This window comes from Bufo bufo, chromosome 5 (genome assembly GCF_905171765.1).
Source record: "Bufo bufo chromosome 5, aBufBuf1.1, whole genome shotgun sequence".
In the NCBI taxonomy this organism is placed as follows: domain Eukaryota; kingdom Metazoa; phylum Chordata; class Amphibia; order Anura; family Bufonidae; genus Bufo; species Bufo bufo.
In genome coordinates, this window is record NC_053393.1 from 165,604,800 (window position 1) to 165,628,483 (window position 23,684).

Genomic DNA, 23,684 nt, shown 5'->3' on the forward strand with positions numbered 1-23,684 from the left:
TTTGTCACAAGTTAGCGGAAAATGATGATTTTTTTTTTTTTTTCTTACAAAGTCTCATATTCCACTAACTTGTGACAAAAAATAAAAAGTTCTATGAACTCACTATGCCCATCACGAAATACCTTGGGGTCTCTTCTTTCCAAAATGGGGTCACTTGTGGGGTAGTTCTACTGCCCTGGCATTCTAGGGGCCCAAATGTGTGGTAAGGAGTTTGAAATCAAATTCTGTATAAAATGACCAGTGAAATCCGAAAGGTGCTCTTTGGAATATGGGCCCCTTTGCCCACCTAGGCTGCAAAAAAGTGTCACACATCTGGTATCTCTGTATTCAGGAGAAGTTGAGGAATGTGTTTTGGGGTGTCTTTTTACATATACCCATGCTGGGTGAGATAAATATCTTGGTCAAATGCCAACTTTGTATAAAAAAATGGGAAAAGTTGTCATTTGCCAAGATATTTCTCTCACCCAGCATGGGTATATGTAAAATGACACCCCAAAACACATTCCCCAACTTCTCCTGAGTACGGAGATACCAGATGTGTGACACTTTTTTGCAGCCTGGGTGGGCAAAGGGGCCCACATTCCAAAGAGCACCTTTCGGATTTCACCGGCCATTTTTTACAGATTTTGATTTCAAACTACTTACCACACATTTGGGCCCCTAGAATGCCAGGGCAGTATAACTACCCCACAAGTGACCCCATTTTGGAAAGAAGAGATCCCAAGGTATTCGCTGATGGGCATAGTGAGTTCATGGAAGTTTTTATTTTTTGTCACAAGTTAGTGGAATATGAGACTTTGTATGAAAAAAATAAATAAAAAAAAATCATCATTTTCCACTAACTTGTGACAAAAAATAAAAAATTCTAGGAACACGCCATGCCCCTCACGGAATACCTTGGGGTGTCTTCTTTCCAAAATGGGGTCACTTGTGGGGTAGTTATACTGCCCTGGCATTTTCCAGGGGCCCTAATGTGTGGTAAGTAGGTAAATGACCTGTGAAATCCGAAAGGTGCTCTTTGGAATATGGGCCCCTTTGCCCACCTAGGCTGCAAAAAAGTGTCACACATCTGGTATCTCCGTACTCAGGAGAAGTTGGGGAATGTGTTTTGGGGTGTCATTTTACATATACCCATGCTGGGTGAGAGAAATATCTTGGCAAATGACAACTTTTCCCATTTTTTTATACAAAGTTGGCATTTGACCAAGATATTTCTCTCACCCAGCATGGGTATATGTAAAATGACACCCCAAAACACATTCCCCAACTTCTCCTGAGTACGGCGATACCAGATGTGTGACACTTTTTTGCAGCCTAGATGCGCAAAGGTGCCCAAATTCCTTTTTGGAGGGCATTTTTAGACATTTGGATACCAGACTTCTTCTCACGCTTTGGGGCCCCTAGAATGCCAGGGCAGTATAAATACCCCACATGTGACCCCATTTTGGAAAGAAGACACCCCAAGGTATTCAATGAGGGGCATGACGAGTTCATAGAAATTTTTTTTTTTTGGCACAAGTTAGCGGAAATTGATATTTTTTATTTTTTTCTCACAAAGTCTCCCTTTCCGCTAACTTGGGACAAAAATTTCAATATTTCATGGACTCAATATGCCCCTCACGGAATACCTGGAGGTGTCTTCTTTCCGAAATGGGGTCACATGTGGGGTATTTATACTGCCCTGGCATTCTAGGGGCCCTAAAGCGTGAGAAGAAGTCTGGAATATAAATGTCGAAAAAATTTTACGCATTTGGATTCCGTGAGGGGTATGGTGAGTTCATGTGAGATTTTATTTTTTGACACAAGTTAGTGGAATATGAGACTTTGTAAGAAAAAAAAATAATAATTCCGCTAACTTGGGCCAAAAAAATGTCTGAATGGAGCCTTACAGAGGGGTGATCAATGACAGGGGGGTGATCAATGACAGGGGGGGGTGATCAATGACAGGGGGGTGATCAGGGAGTCTATATGGGGTGATCACCACAGTCATTGATCATGCCCCTGTAAGGCTCCATTCAGATGTCCGTATGTGTTTTGCGGATCTGATCCATGTATCCGTGGATCCGTAAAAATCATACGGACATCTGAATGCAGCCTGACGGGGGGTGATCAATGACAGGGGGGTGATCAGGGAGTCTATATGGGGTGATCACCCCCCCTGGAAGGCTCCAGGGAGACACCTGTATGTGTTTTGCGGATCCGATCCATCTATCAGTGGATCCGTAAAAATCATGCGGACGTCTGAATGGAGCTTTACAGGGGTGTGATCAATGACAGGGGGGTTATCAATGACAGGGGGGTGATCAGGGAGTCTATATGGGGTTGTCACCACAGTCATTGATCACGCCCCTGTAAGGCTCCATTCAGACGTCCGTATGCGTTTTGCGGATCCGATCCATCTATCAGTGGATCCGTAAAAATCATGCGGACGTCTGAATGGAGCTTTACAGGGGTGTGATCAATGACAAGGGGGTTATCAATGACAGGGGGGTGATCAGGGAGTCTATATGGGGTTGTCACCACAGTCATTGATCACGCCCCTGTAAGGCTCCATTCAGACGTCCGTGTGCGTTTTGCGGATCCGATCCATCTATCAGTGGATCCGTAAAAATCATGCGGACATCTGAATGGAGCTTTACAGGGGTGTGATCAATGACAGGGGGGTGATCAGGGAGTCTATATGGGGTGATCAGGGGCTAATAAGGGGTTAATAAGTGACGGGGGGGGGGGGGGTAGTGTAGTGTAGTGGTGCTTGGTGCTACTTTACTGAGCTACCTGTGTCCTCTGGTGGTCGATCCAAACAAAGGGGACCACCAGAGGACCAGGTAGCAGGTATATTAGACGCTGTTATCAAAACAGCGTCTAATATACCTGTTAGGGGTTAAAAAAATCACATCTCCAGCCTGCCAGCGAACGATCGCAGCTGGCAGGCTGGAGATCAACTCTCTTACCTTCCGTTCCTGTGAGCGCGCGCGGCCGTGTGCGCGCGTTCACAGGAAATATCGGCTCACGCGAGATGACGCCAATCGGCGTTAGTGTGACCTGGGAGCGCCGCAGAGATGACGCCTTTCGGCGTTAGCGTGACGGTAAGTGGTTAAAGCGTCATTCATTCCATAGCGCTGTACATATGATAAGCGGTGCACATACATAATACAGACAATTGCACTAATCATAAACAAGACTAGTTACAAACTGGTACAGAAGGAGAGAGGGCCCTGCCCGTGAGGGCTTACAATCTACATGGTTTGGGAGAAAGACACAGTAGGTGCGAGTTAAGTTGGTCATGGCGGTATAGAGGCAGCAGGGTCACTGGTTGTAGGCTTGTCTGAAGAGGTGGGTTTTCAGGTTTCTTTTGAAGGATTCCAATGTAGGTGAGAGTCTGATATGTTGGGGTAGCGAGTTCCAGAGTATGGGGGATGCACGGGAGAAATCTTGGAGTCGATTGTGGGAAGAGGCGATAAGAGGAGAGGAGAGAAGGAGGTCTTGTGAGGATCGGAGAGTGCGTGTGGGGATGTATCGGGAAAGTAGCTCAGAGATGTAGGGAGGGGACAGGTTATGGACGGCCTTGTATGTATTTGTTAGTACTTTGAAGTGAATTCGCTGGGCAATGGGGAGCCAGTGAAGGGATTGGCAGAGGGGAGAGGCAGAGGAGTAATAGGGTGAGAGATGGATTAGTCGGGCAGAAGAGTTGAGGATAGATTGGAGGGGTGCGAGAGTGCTGGATGGAAGGCCACAGAGGACAATGTTGCAGTAGTCTAGGCGGGAGATAATGAGGGCATGTACAAGAATTTTCGCAGATTCAAAGTTAAGGAAAGCACGGATGCGGGAGATGTTTTTGAGTTGGAGGCGGCAGGTGGTGGAAAGAGCTTGGATTTGCGGTCGGAAGGAAAGTGCAGAATCCAAGGTCACTCCAAGGCAGCGGACTTTGTTGACCGGGGAGAGTGTGCAGCCATTGATCGTGATAGATAGGTCTGTTGAGGGGGTTGAACAGGATGGGGGAAAGATTATAAATTCTGTCTTATCCATGTTAAGTTTTAGAAAGCGAGAGGCGAAGAAGGATGATATAGAAGATAGACATTGTGGGTTTCGTGATGGTAAGGTGGTGATGTCTGGACCAGAGAGGTAGATTTGTGTGTCGTCAGCGTAGGAGTGATACTGAAAGCCATGGGACTCTTGAGGCTAGAAGCTCTTTGCGAATATAATTGATCAAAAATATTTCGGGCCCATCTACCGGTCGTCAAGGTAGCTTCTAATCAGATTGAACCGTGCACCACCAACCCATTTACCATGTGCTTTTAATCAGATAGCTTGTACAGCTGTATTCTACCCAGCCCATACTGCAGGCTCACAGCCTGGGAGAGGCATGCGTAGGATACAGCTTGGTACTACTTTGCCCAGATTGTAGGCTGTAAGCCCAGGAGAGGCATGTTAGAGTAGGACCCATCTGATTAGAAGCTACCTTGATGACCAGTAGATGGGCCCGAAATATTTTTGATCAATTATATTCGCAAAGAGCTTCTAGCTGCATTTGCAGTAAGTATGACCACTAAGCATTTATTCTTTCAGTGTTTGCTTATATCTTTGTGCAATTGACTAGCAGAGTGCTGTTACCTGTAGTTCTACTAATCCAAGTGTGTTTTAGCCAAGGTAGCGTGCACCTGCGTTCTCATATTCACTTATTGTGGAGGTGCTGGTTCGTTTATTTTTAGCCATGGGACTCTATGAGCTGTCCCAGGCCAAAAGTGTAGATAGAGAAGAGCAGGGGTCCTAGGACAGAGCCTTGCGGGACACCAACAGAGAGAGAATGAGACGAGGAGGTGGTGCGAGAGTGAGAGACGCTAAACGTCCGGTCTGTGAGGTATGATGTGATCCAGAAGAGGGCCAGGTCGGTGATGCCAAGAGATGAGAGAGTTTGCAACAGAATGGAGTGGTCAACAGTGTCAAAGGCAGAGGACAGGTCAAGGAGAAGGAGGACAGAGTATTGTTTCTTGGTTTTGGCTGTCAGTAGGTCATTGGTGACTTTGGTAAGGGCAGTCTCGGTCGAGTGGTGGGGTCGGAAGCCAGATTGTAGGCGGTCAAAGAGGGAGCAGGAGGAGAGGTGGGAGGACAGTTCTGAATCGACATGTTGTTCAAGTAGCTTTGAGGCATACGGAAGAAGTGATATGGGGCGATAACTGGACAAGGAAGATGGGTCAAGTGAAGGCTTTTTGAGGATGGGTGTAATGGTAGCATGTTTAAAACCAGAGGGGAAGACACCAGAGTTTAGTGATAGGTTGAAGAGATGAGTTAGGGTTGGGATAAACACTGTGGTGAGGTTAGGGATGAGGTGGGATGGGATTGGGTCAAGTGCACAGGTGGTCAGATGAGATTTGGAGAGTAGAGTGGAGAGTTTTTCTTCTGTAATGGTGGAGAAGCGTGTTTTGGGAGAAGAGGACCGAGCAGTTGTGTAGAGGGTCTGTGGGGACTGTGTAGTGAAGCTTTCCCTGATGTTGACTATCTTTTGTTTGAAATATTTGGCAAAGTCCTCAGCTGCATAACATTTACCACAGGTGTGCTGTATGTTGGCATAGTTTATAAGCATTCTCTAAATTTATCAGCAAATGTTCAAGATTTCCAGATTTCTGATATTTTCAAAACCCTAATACAGTTCTGAAGTGGCTTTGAGGGGGTCTCCATATTAGAAACCCTATTTTAACCCTTTATTTTTCCATTCACATGGCTGGATGAGGGCTTTTTTTTTTTTTGCTGGACAAGTTGTACTTTCTGATGACAGCATTTAAAATTGCATGCATTGTAGTGGTAGGCTGGAAAAAAATTCTAAATGGGGTGGAATTGGAAATAAACCTGCAATTCCGCAATAGTTTTATTGGTTTTGTTTTACGGCGTTCCCTGTTTGGGAAAACTTTCACTTTTTACCTTTACTGTCGGGGTCAGTACGATTACAGTGATACCACTGAACAAAAATATAAACGCAACACTTTCGGTTTTGCTCCCATTTTGCATGAGCTGAACTCAGAGATCTGAAACATTTTCTACATACACAAAAGATCCATTACTCTCAAATATTGTTCACAAATCTGTCTAAATCTGTGTTAGTGAGCACTTCTCCTTTGCTGAGATAATCCATCCCACCTCGCAGGTGTGGTATATCAAGGTGCTGTTTAGACAGCATGAATATTGCACAGGTGTGCTTTAGACTGCCCACAATAAAAGGCCACCCTGAAATGTGCACAGTTTTGCCTTACTGTGGGGGGGGGGGGGGGGCGTCAGAAAACCAGTCAGTATCTGGTGTGGGCCACCATTTGCCCCACGCAGTGCAACACATCTCCGTTGCATAGAGTTGATCAGGTTGTTGATTGTGGCCTGTGAAATGTTGGTCCACTCCTCTTCAATAGCTGTGCGAAGTTTCAGAATATTGTCAGAAACTAGAACACGCTGTTGTATACACTGATCCAGAGCATTCCAATTATGCTCAATGGGTGACATGTCTGGTGAGTATGCTGGCCATGCAAGAACTGGGATGTTTTCAGCTTCCAGGAATTGTGTACAGATCCTTGCAATATGGGGCCGTACATTATCATGCTGCAACATGGAGGTGATGGTCGTGGATGAATGGCACAACAATGGGCCTCAGGATCTCATCACGGTATCTCTGTGCATTTAACCCCTTAAGGACTGCTGGTACGTCCTAAGTTTAAATCGCGATTGCGGCGCGGCGGGGTTAATCGCAACAGGATGTCCGCTGAAATCATTCAGCGGGCATCCTGTCACAACGCCCGGGGGGGAACATTTGACCCCCCCGCATCGGCGATCGCAGAAAACCGCAGGTCAATTCAGACCTGCGGTTTGCTGCGTTTCCGATCTATTCGGGTCTCCGGTGACCCGATGAACCGGAAAAAGACTGCAATCACAGTACGAACATTTTGAGAGGCGGTGCTGGCCATGGTGCTGATCCCTGCTGTGCAGGGGAGAGAGGTCCGAGATTCAAACTTCCTGCGCTCCTCTCTCCCCTCCTCTTCCTGTTCAGCACCTGCACCCTGCAGCACCGTCCTCACCAGGCTCCTGCGATCCCCCAATCGGCACCCATCACCCTCCTGCAACCATCACCCTCCAGGTAGGTTAGGGTCAGTGAGGGAGAGGCACCGTTAGGCAGGGATAGAAGGGAAAAGTTAGTTAGGGAAAAAAAAAAAAAAATCACTTTTATCTAAACTTTTTTTTCAGCTTTGAGACCCTTTGAGATTTTATTGGCAATCCAGGAATCCAGATTGCCACAGTGGGGTTTACTGAAATGGACTTTTTTAGTTTTTTTTTTCAGTACCCCATTTTTGAATCTGATGGTGGAGCAGACGAACCTGTACGCCCAACAGTTCGTTGCTCAGCACCCGGGCTCCTTTTTGGCTAGACCTGGTGGCTGGACGCCGGTCAGTGCAGCCGAGATGAGGACATTTTGGGGTCTAGTGCAAAAACCCAGCGTCAGGCAATACTGGAGTGGGGACGTCCTCTACCAGACCCCACTCCACAGTATGGCCATGACACGTCCCCGGTTTGAGGCCATCCGGAAATGTCTGCATTATTAAGATAATGCAGCATGTCCCCCCCGAGGTGATCCTGCCCATGATCGTCTGTATAAGATACGGCCGGTCATCGATCACTTCGGGGCCAAATTTGTACAGGCCTACGTACCTGGAACGGAGGTCGCGGTTGATGAGTCTCTCGTTGCGTTCAAGGGGAGACTCAGTTTCCGCCAATACATTCCCACTAAGCGGGCGAGGTATGGTGTGAAAATGTACAAAATTTGTGAGAGTGCCTCAGGGTACACTTACAAATTTCATGTGTATGAGGGGCGAGATTCCCGTATTGAACCCCCAGAATGTCCCCCCACTCTGGGTGTTAGCGGGAAACTCGTGTGGGACCTTATGTACCCACTGCTAGATAAGGGTTACCACTTGTACGTGGATAACTTTTATACTAGCATTATCTTGTTCAGGTCCCTTGCCGCCAGATCCACGTTCGCTTGTGGGACCGTGTGGAAAAATCAACGCGGCCTCCCTGCCTACCCCCTCCAGGTACCTATCCCCAGGGGTGAGACCCGTGCCCTTACCAGTGGAAACCTGTTGCTGGTCAGGAATAAGGACAAGAGGGATGTCCTTATACTGTCCACAATCCACGGTAACAGCACCTACTCCGTCTCTGTGCGAGGTACCGCGGCAACGGTCCTCAAGCCCGATTGTATCGTCGACTACAATCGGTATATGGGAGGAGTTGATCTCTCTGATCAAGTCCTCAAGCCATATAATGCCATGCGCAAAACCCGGGCATGGTACAAAAAAGTTGCGGTCTATTTGGTTCAGGTTGCCATGTACAACTCTTTTGTACTATCCCGAAGCGCTGGCAGCACAGGGACATACCTCCAATTCTATGAGGCAGTCCTCAAGGCCCTGATCTTTTCGGACTGGGAAAGAGCAGGCCGGAGTACCTTGGGAATTGGAGGCGCCCGGATCGTCCCTGGCCAACATTTTCCAGGTGTGGTCCCCCATACTGGAAAGAAGGGACGAACCCAAAAAAAGTGCAGAGTGTGTCGCAGGAGGGGGATACGGAAGGACACCACCACTCAGTGCGACACGTGCCCCGATCATCTGGGCCTCTGCGTTATCGATTGCTTCAGGGAGTATCACACTTCCATGGAGTACTAAATTTTTATAATCCCCAACAGTCCCCTAGAAAACATAAAAAACTATGGCTCTCAGACTTTGGAGACACGGAAATAATTTTCCCCCCCCCAAAAAATATTAGTTTTAGTGCAGGCATCCTCAAACTGCGGCCCTCCAGATGTTGTAAAACTATAACTCCCAGCATGCCCAGACAACCTACAGCCATCAGCAGGGCATGGTGGGAATTGTAGTTTTACAACATCTGGAGGGCCTCAGTTTGAGGATGCCTGCTTAGTGTCTCCAAAGTCTGAGAGCCATACATATTGGGCATCGCCGCGTCCGTAAAAATCTTCTCTATAAAAATAACATTTAACCCAACCCCCCCCGGATGAACAGCATTTAAAAAAAAAAAAAAAAAAAGTGTAAAAAAAGCAATTTTTTGTCACCTAACATCACAAAAAGTGTAAGAACTAAGGGAACTCCATATGGTTTCTGGAAGGCAGATTTTGATGGACTGGTTTATTTACACCATGTCCCATTAGAAGCCCCCCCTGATGTAGCCTAGACTAGAAACTCCCAAATAGTGACCCCATCTAAGAAACTACACCCCTCAAAGTATTCAAAAGTTTCTTTACAAACTTTATTAACCCTTTAGGTGTTCCACAAAACTAAATAGCGAATGTAGAAACAATTTTAGAATTTAAATTTTCTATTACCTTGCCTCAAAAAAGTGTAATATAGAGCAACCAAAAATCATATTTACCCTAAAATAGTCCCAAAACAACAGCCACCTTATCCCGTAGTTTCCTAGATGGGGTCACTTTTATGGAGTTTCTACTCTAAGGGTGCATCAGGGGGCTTGAAAGGGTAAATGGTGTAAATAAACCAGTCCAGCAAAATCTGCCTTCCAAAAACCATATGGCGTTCCCCTTCTTCTATGTCCTGCCGTTTAGCCAAATAGTAGTTTACGACCACATATGGGGTGTTTCTGCAAACTACAGAATCAGGGCAACCCATATTGAGTTTTGTTTGGCAGTTAACCCTTACTTTATTACTGGAAAAAATGGGTTAAAATGGAAAATTTTCCAAAAAATTGAAATTTCTAAATTGTTTCTCCATCTGCCATTAACTCTTGTGGAACACCTGAAGGGTTAACAAAGTTTGTAAACTCAGTTTTGAATACCTTGAGGGATGTACTTTCTTAGATGGAGTCACTTTTTTGAAATTTCTATTCTAGGGGTGCAACGGGGGGCTTGAAATGGGACATGGTATAAACAAAACCAGTCCTGCAAAATCTGCCTTGCAAAAACCATATGGCGTTCCCCTCCTTCTATGTCCTCCCGTTTGGCCAAACAGTAGTTTACGACCACATATGGGTGTTTCTGCAAACTACAGAATCAGGGCAACCCATATTGAGTTTTGTTTGGCAGTTAACCCTTGCTTTTTTCCTGGAAAAAAATTGATTATATTGGAAAATTTTCCAAAAAATCGAAATTCTTAAATTTTATGTCCATTTGCCATGAAGTCTTGTGGAAGACCTAAAGGGTTAACAAAGTTTGTAAAATCAGTAATAAAGTAAGGGTTAAGTTGCAAACAAAACTGCCATTTGCCCCCCAGGCTGACCTCATAGACCTCTGTAGCTGGCAGGCCCCAAGGCCTTTGAAATCATCAACACCTGACGATCGCATTGTGTGGAGCCGATGGGTTAAGAGAGCGATCTCTCTCCCTCTGTAAACCCTTGCAGTGGTAAGTAGGGGTTAATTACTGAAAAGTCTGATGCTGGCAGATACAGCAGTTAGTAACAGCGGGCTCCTGTGCCCGCTTGATCTGCATGCTGTACATGTACGGTGAGGGTTAGGAAGGGTTAATATAAAAACTTGATTTGAACAATAGGTAATTTTCCGTCAAAATATGCGCTTTGTATCCGCAGCCTGAGTAACTTCCTGACAGCACATAATTTTTAAACAGTCACTTACATTTATGTTTTAGGACATGTCAAGCATTTTACTGTGTTTTAGGCCTCATGCACACGACCGTTGTGTGCATCCGTGGCCGTTGTTCCGTTTTCCGTGATTTTCTGCGGACCCATTGACCGTTGTTCATCCACGGCCGTGATCAGTGTTTCCTGTCCGTCAAAAAAATATGACCTGTCCTATTTTTTTGACTGACAACGGTTCACAGACCCATTCAATTCAATGGGTCCGTGAAAAAACACGGATGCACACAAGATTGGCATCCGCGTCCGTGGCCGTTGGCAACTTTCACACAGACGGATCGCAGATATGAGTTTTCACTTTCTGAAAACTCAAATCCGACAGTATATTCTAACACAGAGGCGTTCCTGTAGTGATGGGGACGCTTCAAGTTAGAATATACTGAGAAACGTGTACATGACTGCCCCCTGCTGCCTGGCAGCACCCGATCTTTTACAGGGGGCTGTGATCCGCACAATTAACCCCTCAGGTGCCGCACCTAAAGGGTTAATTGTGCGTATCATAACCCCCTGTAAGAGATCAGGTGCTGCCAGGCAGGAGGGGGTAGACCCCTTCCCTCCCCAATATTATATTCATTGGTGGCCAGTGCGGCCTCCCCCCCCCCAGTTAAAACCACGTTCCGAATCCCCCATCATTGGTGGCCAGTGTGGCCTCAGATCTCCCCCCCCCCCCCAGTTAAAATCACATTCCGAATCCCCATCATTGGTGGCCAGTGCGGCCTCACATCTCTCCCCCCTCCCCCTTCCCTAGTTAAAATCACGTTCCCCCATCATTGGTGGCAGTGGAGAGTTCCGATCGGAGTCCCAGTTTAATCGCTGGGGCTCCGATCGGTAACCATGGCAACCAGGACGCTACTGCAGTCCTGGTTGCCATGGTTACTTAGCAATTTTTAGAAGCATTATACTTACCTGCGAGCTGCGATGTCTGTCTTTGTCCGGCTGGGAGCTCCTTCTACTGGTAAGTGACAGGTCTGTGCTATAGGCAATGCGCCGCACAGACCTTTAACTTACCAGTAGGAGGAGCGCCCGGCCGGTCACAGACATCGCAGCTCGCAGGTAAGTATAATGCTTCTAAAAATGGCTAAATAACCATGGCAACCAGGACTGCAGTAGCATCCTGGTTGCCATGGTTACCGATCGGAGCCCCAGCGATTAAACTGGGACTCCGATCGGAACTCTCCACTGCCACCAATGATGGGGGAACGTGATTTTAACTAGGGAAGGGGGGGGGATCACTATGGGAACGCCTCTGTGTTAGAATATACTGTCGGATATGAGTTTCACGATCTAACTCAAATCCGATGGTATATTCTAACATAGAGGCGTTCCCATGGTGATGGGGACGCTTCAAGTTAAAATATACCATCGGATTGGAGAAAACTCTGATCCTATGGTATATTAACTCCTGACTTTACATTGAAAGTCAATGGGGGACGGATCCGTTTGCAATTGCACCATATTGTGTCAACGTCAAACGGATCCGTCCCCATTGACTTGCATTGTAAGTCAGGACGGATCCGGTTGGCTCCGCACGGCCAGGCGGACACCAAAACGACTTTTTTTTTGATGTCCTTGGATCCTCCAAAAATCAAGGAAGACCCACGGACGAAAAAAACAGTCATGGATCACGGACCAACAAAACCCAGTTTTGCGGACCGTGAAAAAATACTGTCGTGTGCATGAGGCCTTATACTGTAGTTGTTTCAGAACCTGTTGGACATTGTAGGCAGCTCTGAAAAGATGTGCAAAGAGTAAAGAACCCTGATTATTCCATAGAGCTGCACTGGTGGAGATTCCTATAGCTTGTATTATACTTTTTATTTTTCTTTACTAGACCTTTGGCATCAGACCAAGTGAAGCGTTTGTCATCTCAACAACAAATAGAAAACAAGTGACCGACTCTAACTTTAGTAAGTATCCAATCTGCAGTTCAAAATATTCAGTGGACTTTATCATTGGCTTTGCACCTGTTTTGCTGTTAAGAGTTAGGCTACTTTCACTAGCGGTTCTATTTTCCAGTCTTGAGATCCGTCATAAGATCTCAATACCGGACAAAAACACTTCCGTTTTGTCCCCATTTATTTTCAATGGGTACAAAACGTAACTGAACGGAATGCTCCAAAATGCATTCCGCTCCGTTTGGTTGCGTTCTCCTACTGGAGAGCAAACCGCAGCAAGCTGCGGTTTTATTTTCGTTATGGGATGCGGAGCAAGACTGTCATGACCCACAATGAAAGTCAATTGGGATGGATCCATTTAACTCTGACTCAATAGAAAATGGATCCGTCCTCCATTGACTTTTAGTGGTGTTCATGACGGATTCGTCTTGGCTATGCTAAAGATAATACAACCGGATCCGTTCATAACGGATGCAGATGGTTGTATTATGAGTAACGGAAGCATTTTTTGCTGAACCCTGCCGGATCCAGCAAAAGCGCTAGTGTGAAAGTAGCCTAAGGCTTTAGGTTCGGATACTCTTTAAAGAGAGACTCTTAACTGCAACTTCAAATGAAGTTAAAAATACCCTACTACACTTCACATGACCATTAATAATGACTTATTAAATGTAATAGATATATAGATATAGAGAGATGATGTCCTTCTTTTGGTAAGTTAAAGGGGTTCTGCACTTTCATTTAACTTATGAGCTATCCTCTGGATAGATGATCAGCTTCTGATCGGCGGGGGTCCGACACCCGGGACCCACGCCGATCAGCTGTTTGAGAAGGCAGCGGCGCTCCAGCAGCGCCGCGGCCTTCTCACTGTTTACCGCCGGCCCACTGACGTCACGACTAGTATCAACTAGCGTGGGCGCGGCTAAGCTCAGTCGTGATGTCAGTGGGCCGGCGGCCCGGCGGTAAACAGTGAGGCGGCGCTGCTGGCGCGCCGCTGCTTTCTCAAACAGCTGATCGGCGGGGGTCCCGGGTGTCGGACCCCCGCCGATCAGAAACATAGAAACATAGAATGTGTCGGCAGATAAGAACCATTTGGCCCATCTAGTCTGCCCAATATACTGAATACTATGGATAGCCCCCGGCCCTATCTTATATGAAGGATGGCCTTATGCCTATCCCATGCATGCTTAAACCCCTTCACTGTATTTGCAGCTACCACTTCTGCAGGAAGGCTATTCCATGCATCCACTACTCTCTCAGTAAAGTAATACTTCCTTATATTACTTTTGAACCTTTGCCCCTCTAATTTAAAACTGTGTCCTCTTGTGGTAGTTTTTCTTCTTTTAAATATGCTCTCTTCCTTTACCGAGTTGATTCCCTTTATGTATTTAAAAGTTTCTATCATATCCCCTCTGTCTCTTCTTTCTTCCAAGCTATACATATTAAGGTCCTTTAACCTTTCCTGGTAAGTTTTATCCTGCAATCCATGTACTAGTTTAGTAGCTCTTCTCTGAACTCTCTCTAGAGTATCTATATCCTTCTGGAGATATGGCCTCCAGTACTGCGCACAATACTCCAAGTGAGGTCTCACCAGTGTTCTGTACAGCGGCATAAGCACTTCACTCTTTCTACTGCTTATACCTCTCCCTATACATCCAAGCATTCTGCTGGCATTTCGTGCTGCTCTATTACATTGTCTTCCCACCTTTAAGTCTTCTGAAATAATTACTCCTAAATCCCTTTCCTCAGATACTGAGGTCAGGACTGTGTCAAATATTCTATATTCTGCCCTTGGGTTTTTACGCCCCAGGTGCATTATCTTGCACTTATCCACATTAAATTTCAGTTGCCAGAGTTCTGACCATTCTTCTAGTTTTCCTAAATCCTTTTCCATTTGGCGTTTCCCTCCAGGAACATCAACCCTGTTACATATCTTTGTGTCATCAGCAAAAAGACAAACCTTACCAGCGAGGCCTTTTGCAATATCACTTATGAAGATATTAAACAAAATCGGTCCCAGTACAGATCCCTGTGGAACCCCACTGGTAACATTACCTTGTTTTGAATGTTCTCCATTGACTACAACCCTCTGTTGTCTGTCACTCAGCCACTGCCTAATCCACTCAACAATATGGGAGTCCATGCTCAATGACTGCAGTATAGAAGCTGATGATCTATCCAGAGGATAGATCATCAGTTAAATGAAAGTGCAGAACCCCTTTAAGTAAATACGAAGAATAGAAAATTTACATCGCCCGTTGAGTTAACATCATCTGACAGTGACACATCAGTCAGGAAAACTTTTCTATTAGAAACTTCCTTCTGTAGATGAACTTCACTGCTTTGCTGAAAAGTTCCAACTTTTATACTGTTTAACCAAAGAGCTTCAACCCCCTAGTTCAGTGCTTCTTAATTATTTTCTGTCATGCCCCCCCTAGGAAGAAGAAAACATTTCGCGCCCCCCGCGCGACTGTAAATAGTATCATTTGTCTATAAAATTGTTATAAGTACACCTCTGCATAACACTGTATCCTTATTAACGTATAAGAGAATAAAAAAAGAAAGAAATGTGGATCGGACACACACTTATGGGGGGATCTGTGGATGACGGACACTTATGGGGGGATCTGTGGATGACAGACACTTATGGGGGGATCTGTGGATGACGGACACTTATGGGGGGGATCTGTGGCTGGCACTGTTACAGGGGGATCTGTGGCTGGCACTGTTATATATGTGCCATCCACAGACCACCCACCCCATAACAGTGCCATCCACAGTGCCCCCCCCAGCCCATAATAGTGCCATCCACAGACCCCCACCCCTTAATTGTGCCATCCACAGATTCCGTGTGCCCGCCGCCGCCGTTTAAAGTTATTAAACATGCCCCCCTCACTCCTAATAGTACCGTATATCCGAATTTCTTCTGTATAATGCCGGCAGGCGGGCCGGGCGGCCGGAGCGTCCCTCAGTGACGTCACTTGTCTGCGCCGCCTGATTCATTCATAAAGCAGGCGGCGCAGGCACGTGACATTACTGAGGGACGCGCCGGCCGCCCCCGGCCTGCCTGCCGGCATTATACAGAAGAAATTCGCACACCCCAAAGGCCTGAACGAGCCCCCCTTTACGGAGCCTGGCGCCCCCCCCTGGGGGGCGCGCCCCACTATTTGAGAAGCACTGCCCTAGTTGAATGTAGCCGGCTTATGCAATCTATAAGGGTCACTGTGTATATCTTGTTTGTCTGTTATTATTTCGGACCTTGGCGTGGCCAATTCTCAGGTCCGCAATAAATCAGAATCTGAAGATAACCTTGGCAGACAATGGACAAGGTCTCGCACAAACATTTAAGACATTTAATCAATCCTTACATATGTCATGATAGTTTTGTCAGACACAGTAAAGTCCAGATGATCAGAGACTCCATATTCACACTTTAGCACAAAAAACTGCATAAGTAAGGCCGAGTTCACACGAACGTGTGTGACCCGTGCCTGTGCTGCGGCCCGCAAATCACGATCGCCGGCCGTAGGTCAGCCGCATCGGATCGCGGACCCATTCACTTTAATGGGTCCGCGATCCGGCCGTTCCGCTAAAAGATAGGACTTGTTCTATCTTTTAGCAGAACGGAAGTACGGGACGTAACCCCACGGAGGCACTCCGTAATGCTTCCGAGGGGTCCCGACCCGTGCGGCCGTTCTGCGATTCCGGATTTGCAGACCCATTGAAGTGAATAGGTCCGCATCCGTGATGCGGAATTCACACGGAACTGTGGCCGTGTATTGCGGCCCGCGATTTGCGGGCCGCAATACGGCCACAGATCACACACGTTCGTGTGAACGTAGCCTAAGTTGGATGTTTTGGTGCATTTTTTTTTTTTCTATACCCCCTTCCTGGCCAGGCCTAATTTAGCAAATCTGACATGTTTTACTTTATGTGGTAATAACTTTGGAACGCATTTACTTATCTAAGCCATTCAGAGGTTGTTTGTTTTCTCGTGACCCATTGTACTTCATATTAATGGTGAATTTGAGTCAATATGTTTTACCTTTATTTATAAAAAAAAAATCCAAAAGTTAATAAAATTTTAAAAAAATTCACTGTTTTCTAAATTTGAATCTCTGCTTTTAAGACAGTGATGCTTTATAAAATATTCACTAATTAACATTCCCTATATGTCTACTATATGTTGGCATCATTTTGGTAATGTAATTTTATTTTTTTAGCACATTAGAAGGCTTAGAATTTCAGAAGCAATTTTTTAAATTATTAAGAAAATTTCCAAAGTCAAACGACCAGTTTAGTTCTGAAGTCACTTTGTGGGGCTTGCATAATAGAACCAACCTATAAATGACACCCCTCAAACTATTCAAAACTGGATTTAGAAATGTTGTTAACCCTTTAGGTTTTCCACAGGAATTAAAGCAAAATTTAAAAATTTCACTTTTTTGCAGGTTTTCCATTTTAATCAATTTCTTCCTGGAACACATCAAGGGTTAACAACAAAACAAACCTCAATATTTATTACCCTGATTCTGCAGTGTGCAGAAACATCCCATATGTGGTCGTATACTGCTGTTTGGGCACACGGCAGGGCACAGAAGGCAAGGAGGTCTATATTGTTTTTGGAGGGCAGATTTTGCTATAATGGTCTTGGGCACCATGTTGCATTTGAAGAGACCCCACAGTGAAAACCCCCAAAAAGTGACCACGTTTTGTAAACTACACCACCCAAGGAATTGTTAAGGGGTGTAGCGAGCACTTAACTCAACAGTTGATTCATAGAATTTATAGTACTTGGGTGTAAAAATGAAAAAATGTAATATTATTATTTTTTTTTTTTAACAAGAAAATGTTGCATTAGGCCCAAACTTTCTTTTTCACAAAAGATAACATGAGAATATCCCCCCACAATTTGCTATCGCTGTGTATATAGCGATCTAGAAAGCAGGGACACCCAGGAACGGTCCCTGTCCTCTCTGGGGTGCCCTGCTGTCACTGACAGCGGGCCCCCCGTTCGGCAGCTGCACGATTAGCATGCAGCTGCCATCTCTGAAAGGACGTTAAGAAACGTCTGCTCAGAGATAAACCTGGCCGCCCAGAACGTTTATAGTCAATCGGCAGTCGGGAAGTGGTTAAGAAACATTTGTGTCTATGATTATACACCTCTCTCTCCACTTTTGAAAGTGGGCATGGTTCTCTATGCAAGTAGTTTTAAGCCAGTTTTATAAAATGGGACCTTTTAAAATGTCACAAAATCCCATCCAGTTGGGGGATGGCGTAAAAACTGGAGAAGCATCTGTGGACAGATGGGCCAAAAATCAAACAACCTGCAACATTTGGCAAATTTGGTTAAAGAGGACCTTTCACCAGAATAAAGCATCTAAACTAACTATACAGACGTGTAGAGCGGCGCCCAGGGACCCCCCTGCACTTACTGTTATCCCCGGGCGCCGCTCCGTTCGCCCGGTATAGCCTCCGGTATCTTCATAGTTAGGCTCCACCCAGGGGAACCTGCCGGGGTCTCTTTCTCCTATGCTGTAGCGCTGGCCAATCGCAGCGCTCAGCTCATAGCCTGAGAGTTTTTTCTCTATCTCAGGCTATGAGCTGAGCGCTGCGATTGGCCAGCGCTACAGCATGGGAGAAAGAGACGCCGGCAGGTTCCCCTGGGTGGAGCCTAACTATGAAGATACCGGAGGCTATAACCGGGCGAACGAGGCGGCACCCGGGGATAACAGTAAGTGCAGGGGGGTCCCTGGGCGCCTCTCTACACGTCTGTATAGTTAGTTTAGATGCTTTATTCTGGTGAAAGGTCCTCTTTAAAAATACAGCAACCTAGACTTAAAGGGGTTGTCTCACTTCAGCAAATGACATTTATCATGTAGAGAAAGTTACTACAAGGCACTTACTAATGTATAATGATTGTCCATATTGCCTCCTTTGCTGACTCGATTCATTTGTCAGTCGCATTATACACTGCTCGTATTCAGCAGTTATGACCACCCTGCAATCCAGCAGTGATGGGCTGGTGGCCGTGCTTGCACACTATAGGAAAGAGTCGGCCTCTCTGGAGGCCAGAACCATGGGAGCGCACATAGGCGCGCATGCGCAGCAGCTCCCGTCTGGCTGCAGCAGTGGTCGTAACCTCTGGAAATGAGCAGTGTATATAAGCGATGGAAAAATGAATCAAGGCATTAAGGGAGGCAATATGGACAGTCACAATACATCAGTAAGTGCCTTGTAGTACCTTTGTCTACATGAAAAACGCCATTTTCTGAAGTGACATAACCCCTTGAAGTAGAACTGACTTAAATGTATTTCTTGATATATTGCCTTCAGTGGATGTACTGTTATCATAACTATAAAAATAACTTGGCTAGTCAAAAAAGAAATAAATATATCGAACTACAATCTTAAGGTGTTTGTTACGTTTTCAATTGCCATTAGTTGTTGCCAAAAGGTAAGAGGATATAAGTTTGCAAATAAATCAAGTGCTTATGTATGTACTGTACCTATTAATAAATTGACACACTGGTACTCCCCTATAGCAGTGAGTCCCTTTTAGCAGGATAATGCGCCCTGCCATAAAAATTGCTCAGGTATGATTTGAGGAACATGAGCGTTCATGGTGTTGAATTGGCCTTCAAATCCCCCAGATCTCAGCATCTATGAGATTTGCTGAATAAACAGGTTCGATATTTGGAGGCCCCACCTCATAACTTACAGGACTTAAAGAACATGCTGCTAACATTTTGATCCCAAATACCAAAGGCCACCTTTAGGGGTCTTGTAGAGTCCATGCCTCCATGGCTCAGAGCTGTTTTGGTGCCCTGAGGGACGTCTACAATATTAGGCAGATGGAGTTCTTTATGTTTTTACTTACATTGTCTAATACAGAATAAAAAACAAGGTTATTTTCATGCGTGTGTTGTATGCACATTACCTCCTACTAGTAGTCTGGCTGGTGCCTCGTGCTTATCATTAGTCACACAGTCCAGGCTGTCAGTGATTAACATTCCAAAGAGGTTCCGATGTTATCAGAATCCTTTCTGACATCCCTGTCACGTTTCTAAGGATAAAGCAGGGGGTACCTGTGTTGACTTCATCTGCGGACTGCACATGCATTGGTATGCCAGAGGCAGAGTAATGGAGATTTCAACAGAGCCTTTCTTTGCACTTTCATACAACCCTTGGGCCAGTCACATGTACCGTTCTTGATTTGGCCCCAGTCAGAAAGGTTCAAAAGTTATGCTGTCTGAAAACCCAGTACAGAGAATAGGGTTGGTATATTGATTTCTAGAATGCTGCCCCTACCTCTTATTGTCCTCCTAACTGCTTAGTGAGGGCAGACAGAGTATATTTGGTGGCTGCTGCTGAGAAACACAAATGTGAACATAATTAACACAAACCAAGTGAAGAACCTCAGATATCCTGACTAGGGATGATAGTCGAATCCTATAATACCTACAACTATCTCCCCCCCCCCCCCCCCATTCCAAATGATATGCAGCCAAATTCAAAATGTGATAATATATGCACTTATATGCCATTTTCGGGGGTTTCGTGTGATTTGTGACACTACTAGGAGGCGGAGCCTATGGCTTCTGCTCCGGGGCTTCCGCTCACCTCAGCGCTTCTCCTCGCGTGGCTGCTCCTCAGCTTACCATCTGCTGCTGCAAACGGTAGGAGACCCTGATCCTTCTTTTTTTTCTGGGTGTCTCCATCATGCCAAAACCAGGGGCCCCCCAAAAGTCCTCTAAGGCGGCTTCTCAGGCCCCACTGGGGTCCTGCAAGGTTTGCTGCTTGCCTCTATCTGTATCAGGTGCCTGTAGTGCTTGCCTTGCCTCGGGACAGGATCCTGCTCCTCCTCCTCCTCCGCCGCCTCCTCTCCCTCAGCCCAGTCCCTCTTCCGCCCCTTCGGAGTCCGCGGAACCCTCCTGGGCCTCTGCCATATCTAGAGCGGCCGCGGACTTAGCCCAAGTCTCGCGTGCCGCCATGGCCTTTATGGAACGCATGGCAGTCACAGATCCTGTGGCTAGCACCGCTCCACCTCACAGACGCTCTACTGTTAAGAGGCAGCGTGCGCAGCAGCATCCCTCCTCGGATGACTCTGCTTCACCCCCTCGCCTGGAGGCGAACTCAGACTCTCCCCCTCCTTGCAGGGATCATAGGTCTGAAGGGGAACGATCCAGCTCGGACGAAGACACTGAGCTGGAGCCGTCGCCTAAACTGTCCACCATGGTGGCGGATTTGGTCACAGCGGTTCGTGACACCTTTGATATCCTTCCACCAGTAGCCAGGAATTACCCCTTTTCCATTCCAGGAAACCAGAGGCAGTCGCATTCCCCATCCATGGCGAATTTGCCAAGGTCCTGTCAAAGGCCTGGGACCGCCATAATCACTGTTTTTCTGCCACAAGACGCATGGATACTCTTTATCCATTTCCGACAGACAACGTGCAGCAGTGGTCTTCCCCACCCAAGGTCGACCCGCCGGTGGCCAAATTGGCTAAGAATATGGCCATACCGGTCTTGGACGGTTCCTCCCTACAGGACTCCGTGGACAGGCGTTTGGATTCTCTTTCGAAAGCCATTTTCACACTGGCAGGCACAGGTCTGCGGCCTGCGTTCGCCTCAGCTTGGGTGGCCAGGGCGCTTTCAGTATAGTTGCAGCGCCACTATCAGGACCTCGCGGAGCAGGATGCCTCTGCGGACACTTTGAACTTTGTCCTCCAGATGTCTCAGGCGACAAAATTCCTCTTTGAAGCTTCCTTGGATGTCAACACCCTCTTTGCGCGGGTTTCGACCCTCTCGGTCACGCAGCGCAAGGAAGTCTGGCTGAAGGTTTGGGACGCTGATGCTTCCTCAAAGCGTTCTCTCACTAACCTCCCTTTCGCGGGTTCCAGACTTTTTGGCAAGAGCACCCACCTGCCCCAATCTAGATCCAAGCGCACCTTCAGAGTTCGGTCCTCTGGTCCTAGGAACCAGTCTTTTCGTCGCTTCTCCTCTTCCAGGTCTGCGATGGCCCCCTCCTCCGGTGGCTCTCAGGACTCCCGCAAGAAGCCTTCCTTTAAGCCAGGGGAGTTCTGCCCGCCCCGCGGCTCCCAAGCAGTCCTCCGCCTGAAGGGGCACCCCCACCTCTTGCGGTGGGGGGCCGACTGCTTTCCTTTCATCAGGTTTGGAGAGCTCACATCCAGGACGCCTGGGCCCTGGAAGTTGTAACCTCTGGTTACAAAATAGAGTTTTTTTCCAGGTCTCCGGAACGTTTCTTCCCTTCTCGGGTTCCGGGGGACCCGACTCGGGCCTCGGACCTCTTACAAGCGGTCTCTTCCCTTCTGGACAGGGGAGTAATTGCCCCAGTCCCTCTTCAGGAACAAAGCACAGGGTTCTACTCCAACCTATTCGTAGTTCCAAAGAAGGAGGGTTCAGTGCGCCCGGTCCTGGACCTGAAGCTGCTAAACAAGTCTCTGAGGGTGCGGAGGTTTCCGGATGGAATCCCTCCGCTCCGTTATTGCTTCTCTTCTTCCAGGGGAGTTCCTCGCGTCGGTGGACATCCGGGATGCCTATTTGCATGTCCCTATCGCAGAATCTCGCTTCAAATTCCTGCGCTTTGCCATTGGGGGGCATCATTATTAGTTTGTCGCGCTTCCCTTTGGGCTGGCGACATGCCGTGGGTATTTACCAAGATCTTGGCGCCGCTCATGTCGCTTCTCTGTACCAGAGGCATATCTCTGTTGCCCTACCTGGACGATATACTGATAAAGGCTCCCTCCCTTCCCCAGGCAGAAGACAGTGTCCGAATCACTGTCCAGACTCTGGAACAGTTCGGCTGGCTGATCAACTTCCCGAAGTCCTCTCTTCGTCCTTCACAGAGGGTGATTTACCTGGGGATGATTATGGACACCACGGCAGCCCGGGTATTCCTTCCGGATGCCAAGTCCTCTCGGATTCAGGAGTCGGTGTCTCGTCGTCTGCACTCCCGGTATCTCTCCATCCGGGAGTGCATGCAGGCTCTGGGGCTGATGGTGGCCTCCTTCGAAGCCGTCCCCTTTGCCCAGTTTCACACTCTGCCTCTGCAGCAGGCGATCCTGGCCTCCTGGGACAAGACATCGCGAGGTCTGGACTCTCGGATCCGCCTGCCTCCTCGGGTTCGCGCGGAACTCCCGTGGTGGCTCTCCTCTCGCAACCTGACTTCAGGGAGGTCCTTCCTTCCAATCTCCTGGACGGTCGTCACCACCGACGCCAGTCTCCTGGGTTGGGGTGGCGTTCTCTGGACGTGGACGGTTCAGGGGGTTTGGTCATCGGTGGAGGCCTGCCATCCGATCAACATTCTGGAGCTCAGAGCAATTTTCCTCTCCCTTTCTCATTGGACTTCTCTCCTGGTGGGTCACCCGGTAAGGGTCCAGTCGGACAATGCCACAGCTGTGGCTTACATCAATCATCAGGGCGGGACCTGAAGTCGGAGGGTGATGCAGGAGGTGAGGGGGATCCTTCAGTGGGCGGAGACTCACGTTCCAGTTCTGTCGGTGGTGTACATCCCGGGGGTCGACAACTGGGCGGCGGACTTCCTTAGTCGCAACAAGGTGGATCCGGGAGAGTGGTCTCTGCACCTGGATGTATTCGAAGACGTCTGTCGTCGTTGGGGAAAACCGGACGTGGACTTGATAGCGTCCAGACTCAACAACAAGGTTCCCACGTTCCTGGCCCGAGCTCGGGATCCGGAGGCGTACGGGTGGACGCTCTGGTGTCTCCGTGGCGAGATTTCGCCCTCCTCAATGTCTTTCCACCGCTGCCGTTACTCCCAAAGGTTCTTCGCAGGATCGCGGTAGAAGGGATTCCGGCCATCCTTATCGCCCCCGATTGGCCTCGCCGCACCTGGTTCTCGGAGGTCACTCGGATGCTGGCGGATGTTCCGTGGCCTCTTCCTCTCAGAGAGGACCTGCTGTCTCAAGGACCGCTCTTCCACCAGAATTCCACCGTATGTTCCTCCTCTGCCCCCCTGGGATCTCAATCTGGTTCTGTCTTCCCTCCAGACAGCTCCCTTTGAACCCCTGAGGGAGATTTCCCTGACTCTGCTCACCTGGAAAGTGTTTTTTCTGGTGGCCATCACCTCTATCAGGAGGGTGTCGGAGCTGGCGGCTCTTTCCTC

The 23,684-nt window shown here is 47.5% G+C and overlaps 1 protein-coding gene across 1 annotated transcript in view; it reads left to right on the forward strand.

The window, feature by feature from the left end:
• SMCHD1 (structural maintenance of chromosomes flexible hinge domain containing 1) overlaps window positions 1-23,684 on the forward strand; it is a 383,867-nt gene that overhangs the window by 24,796 nt on the left and 335,387 nt on the right. The window contains 1 exon segment of the mRNA XM_040432517.1: window positions 12,479-12,554. Within this exon segment, the coding sequence (XP_040288451.1) occupies window positions 12,479-12,554 (76 nt within the window).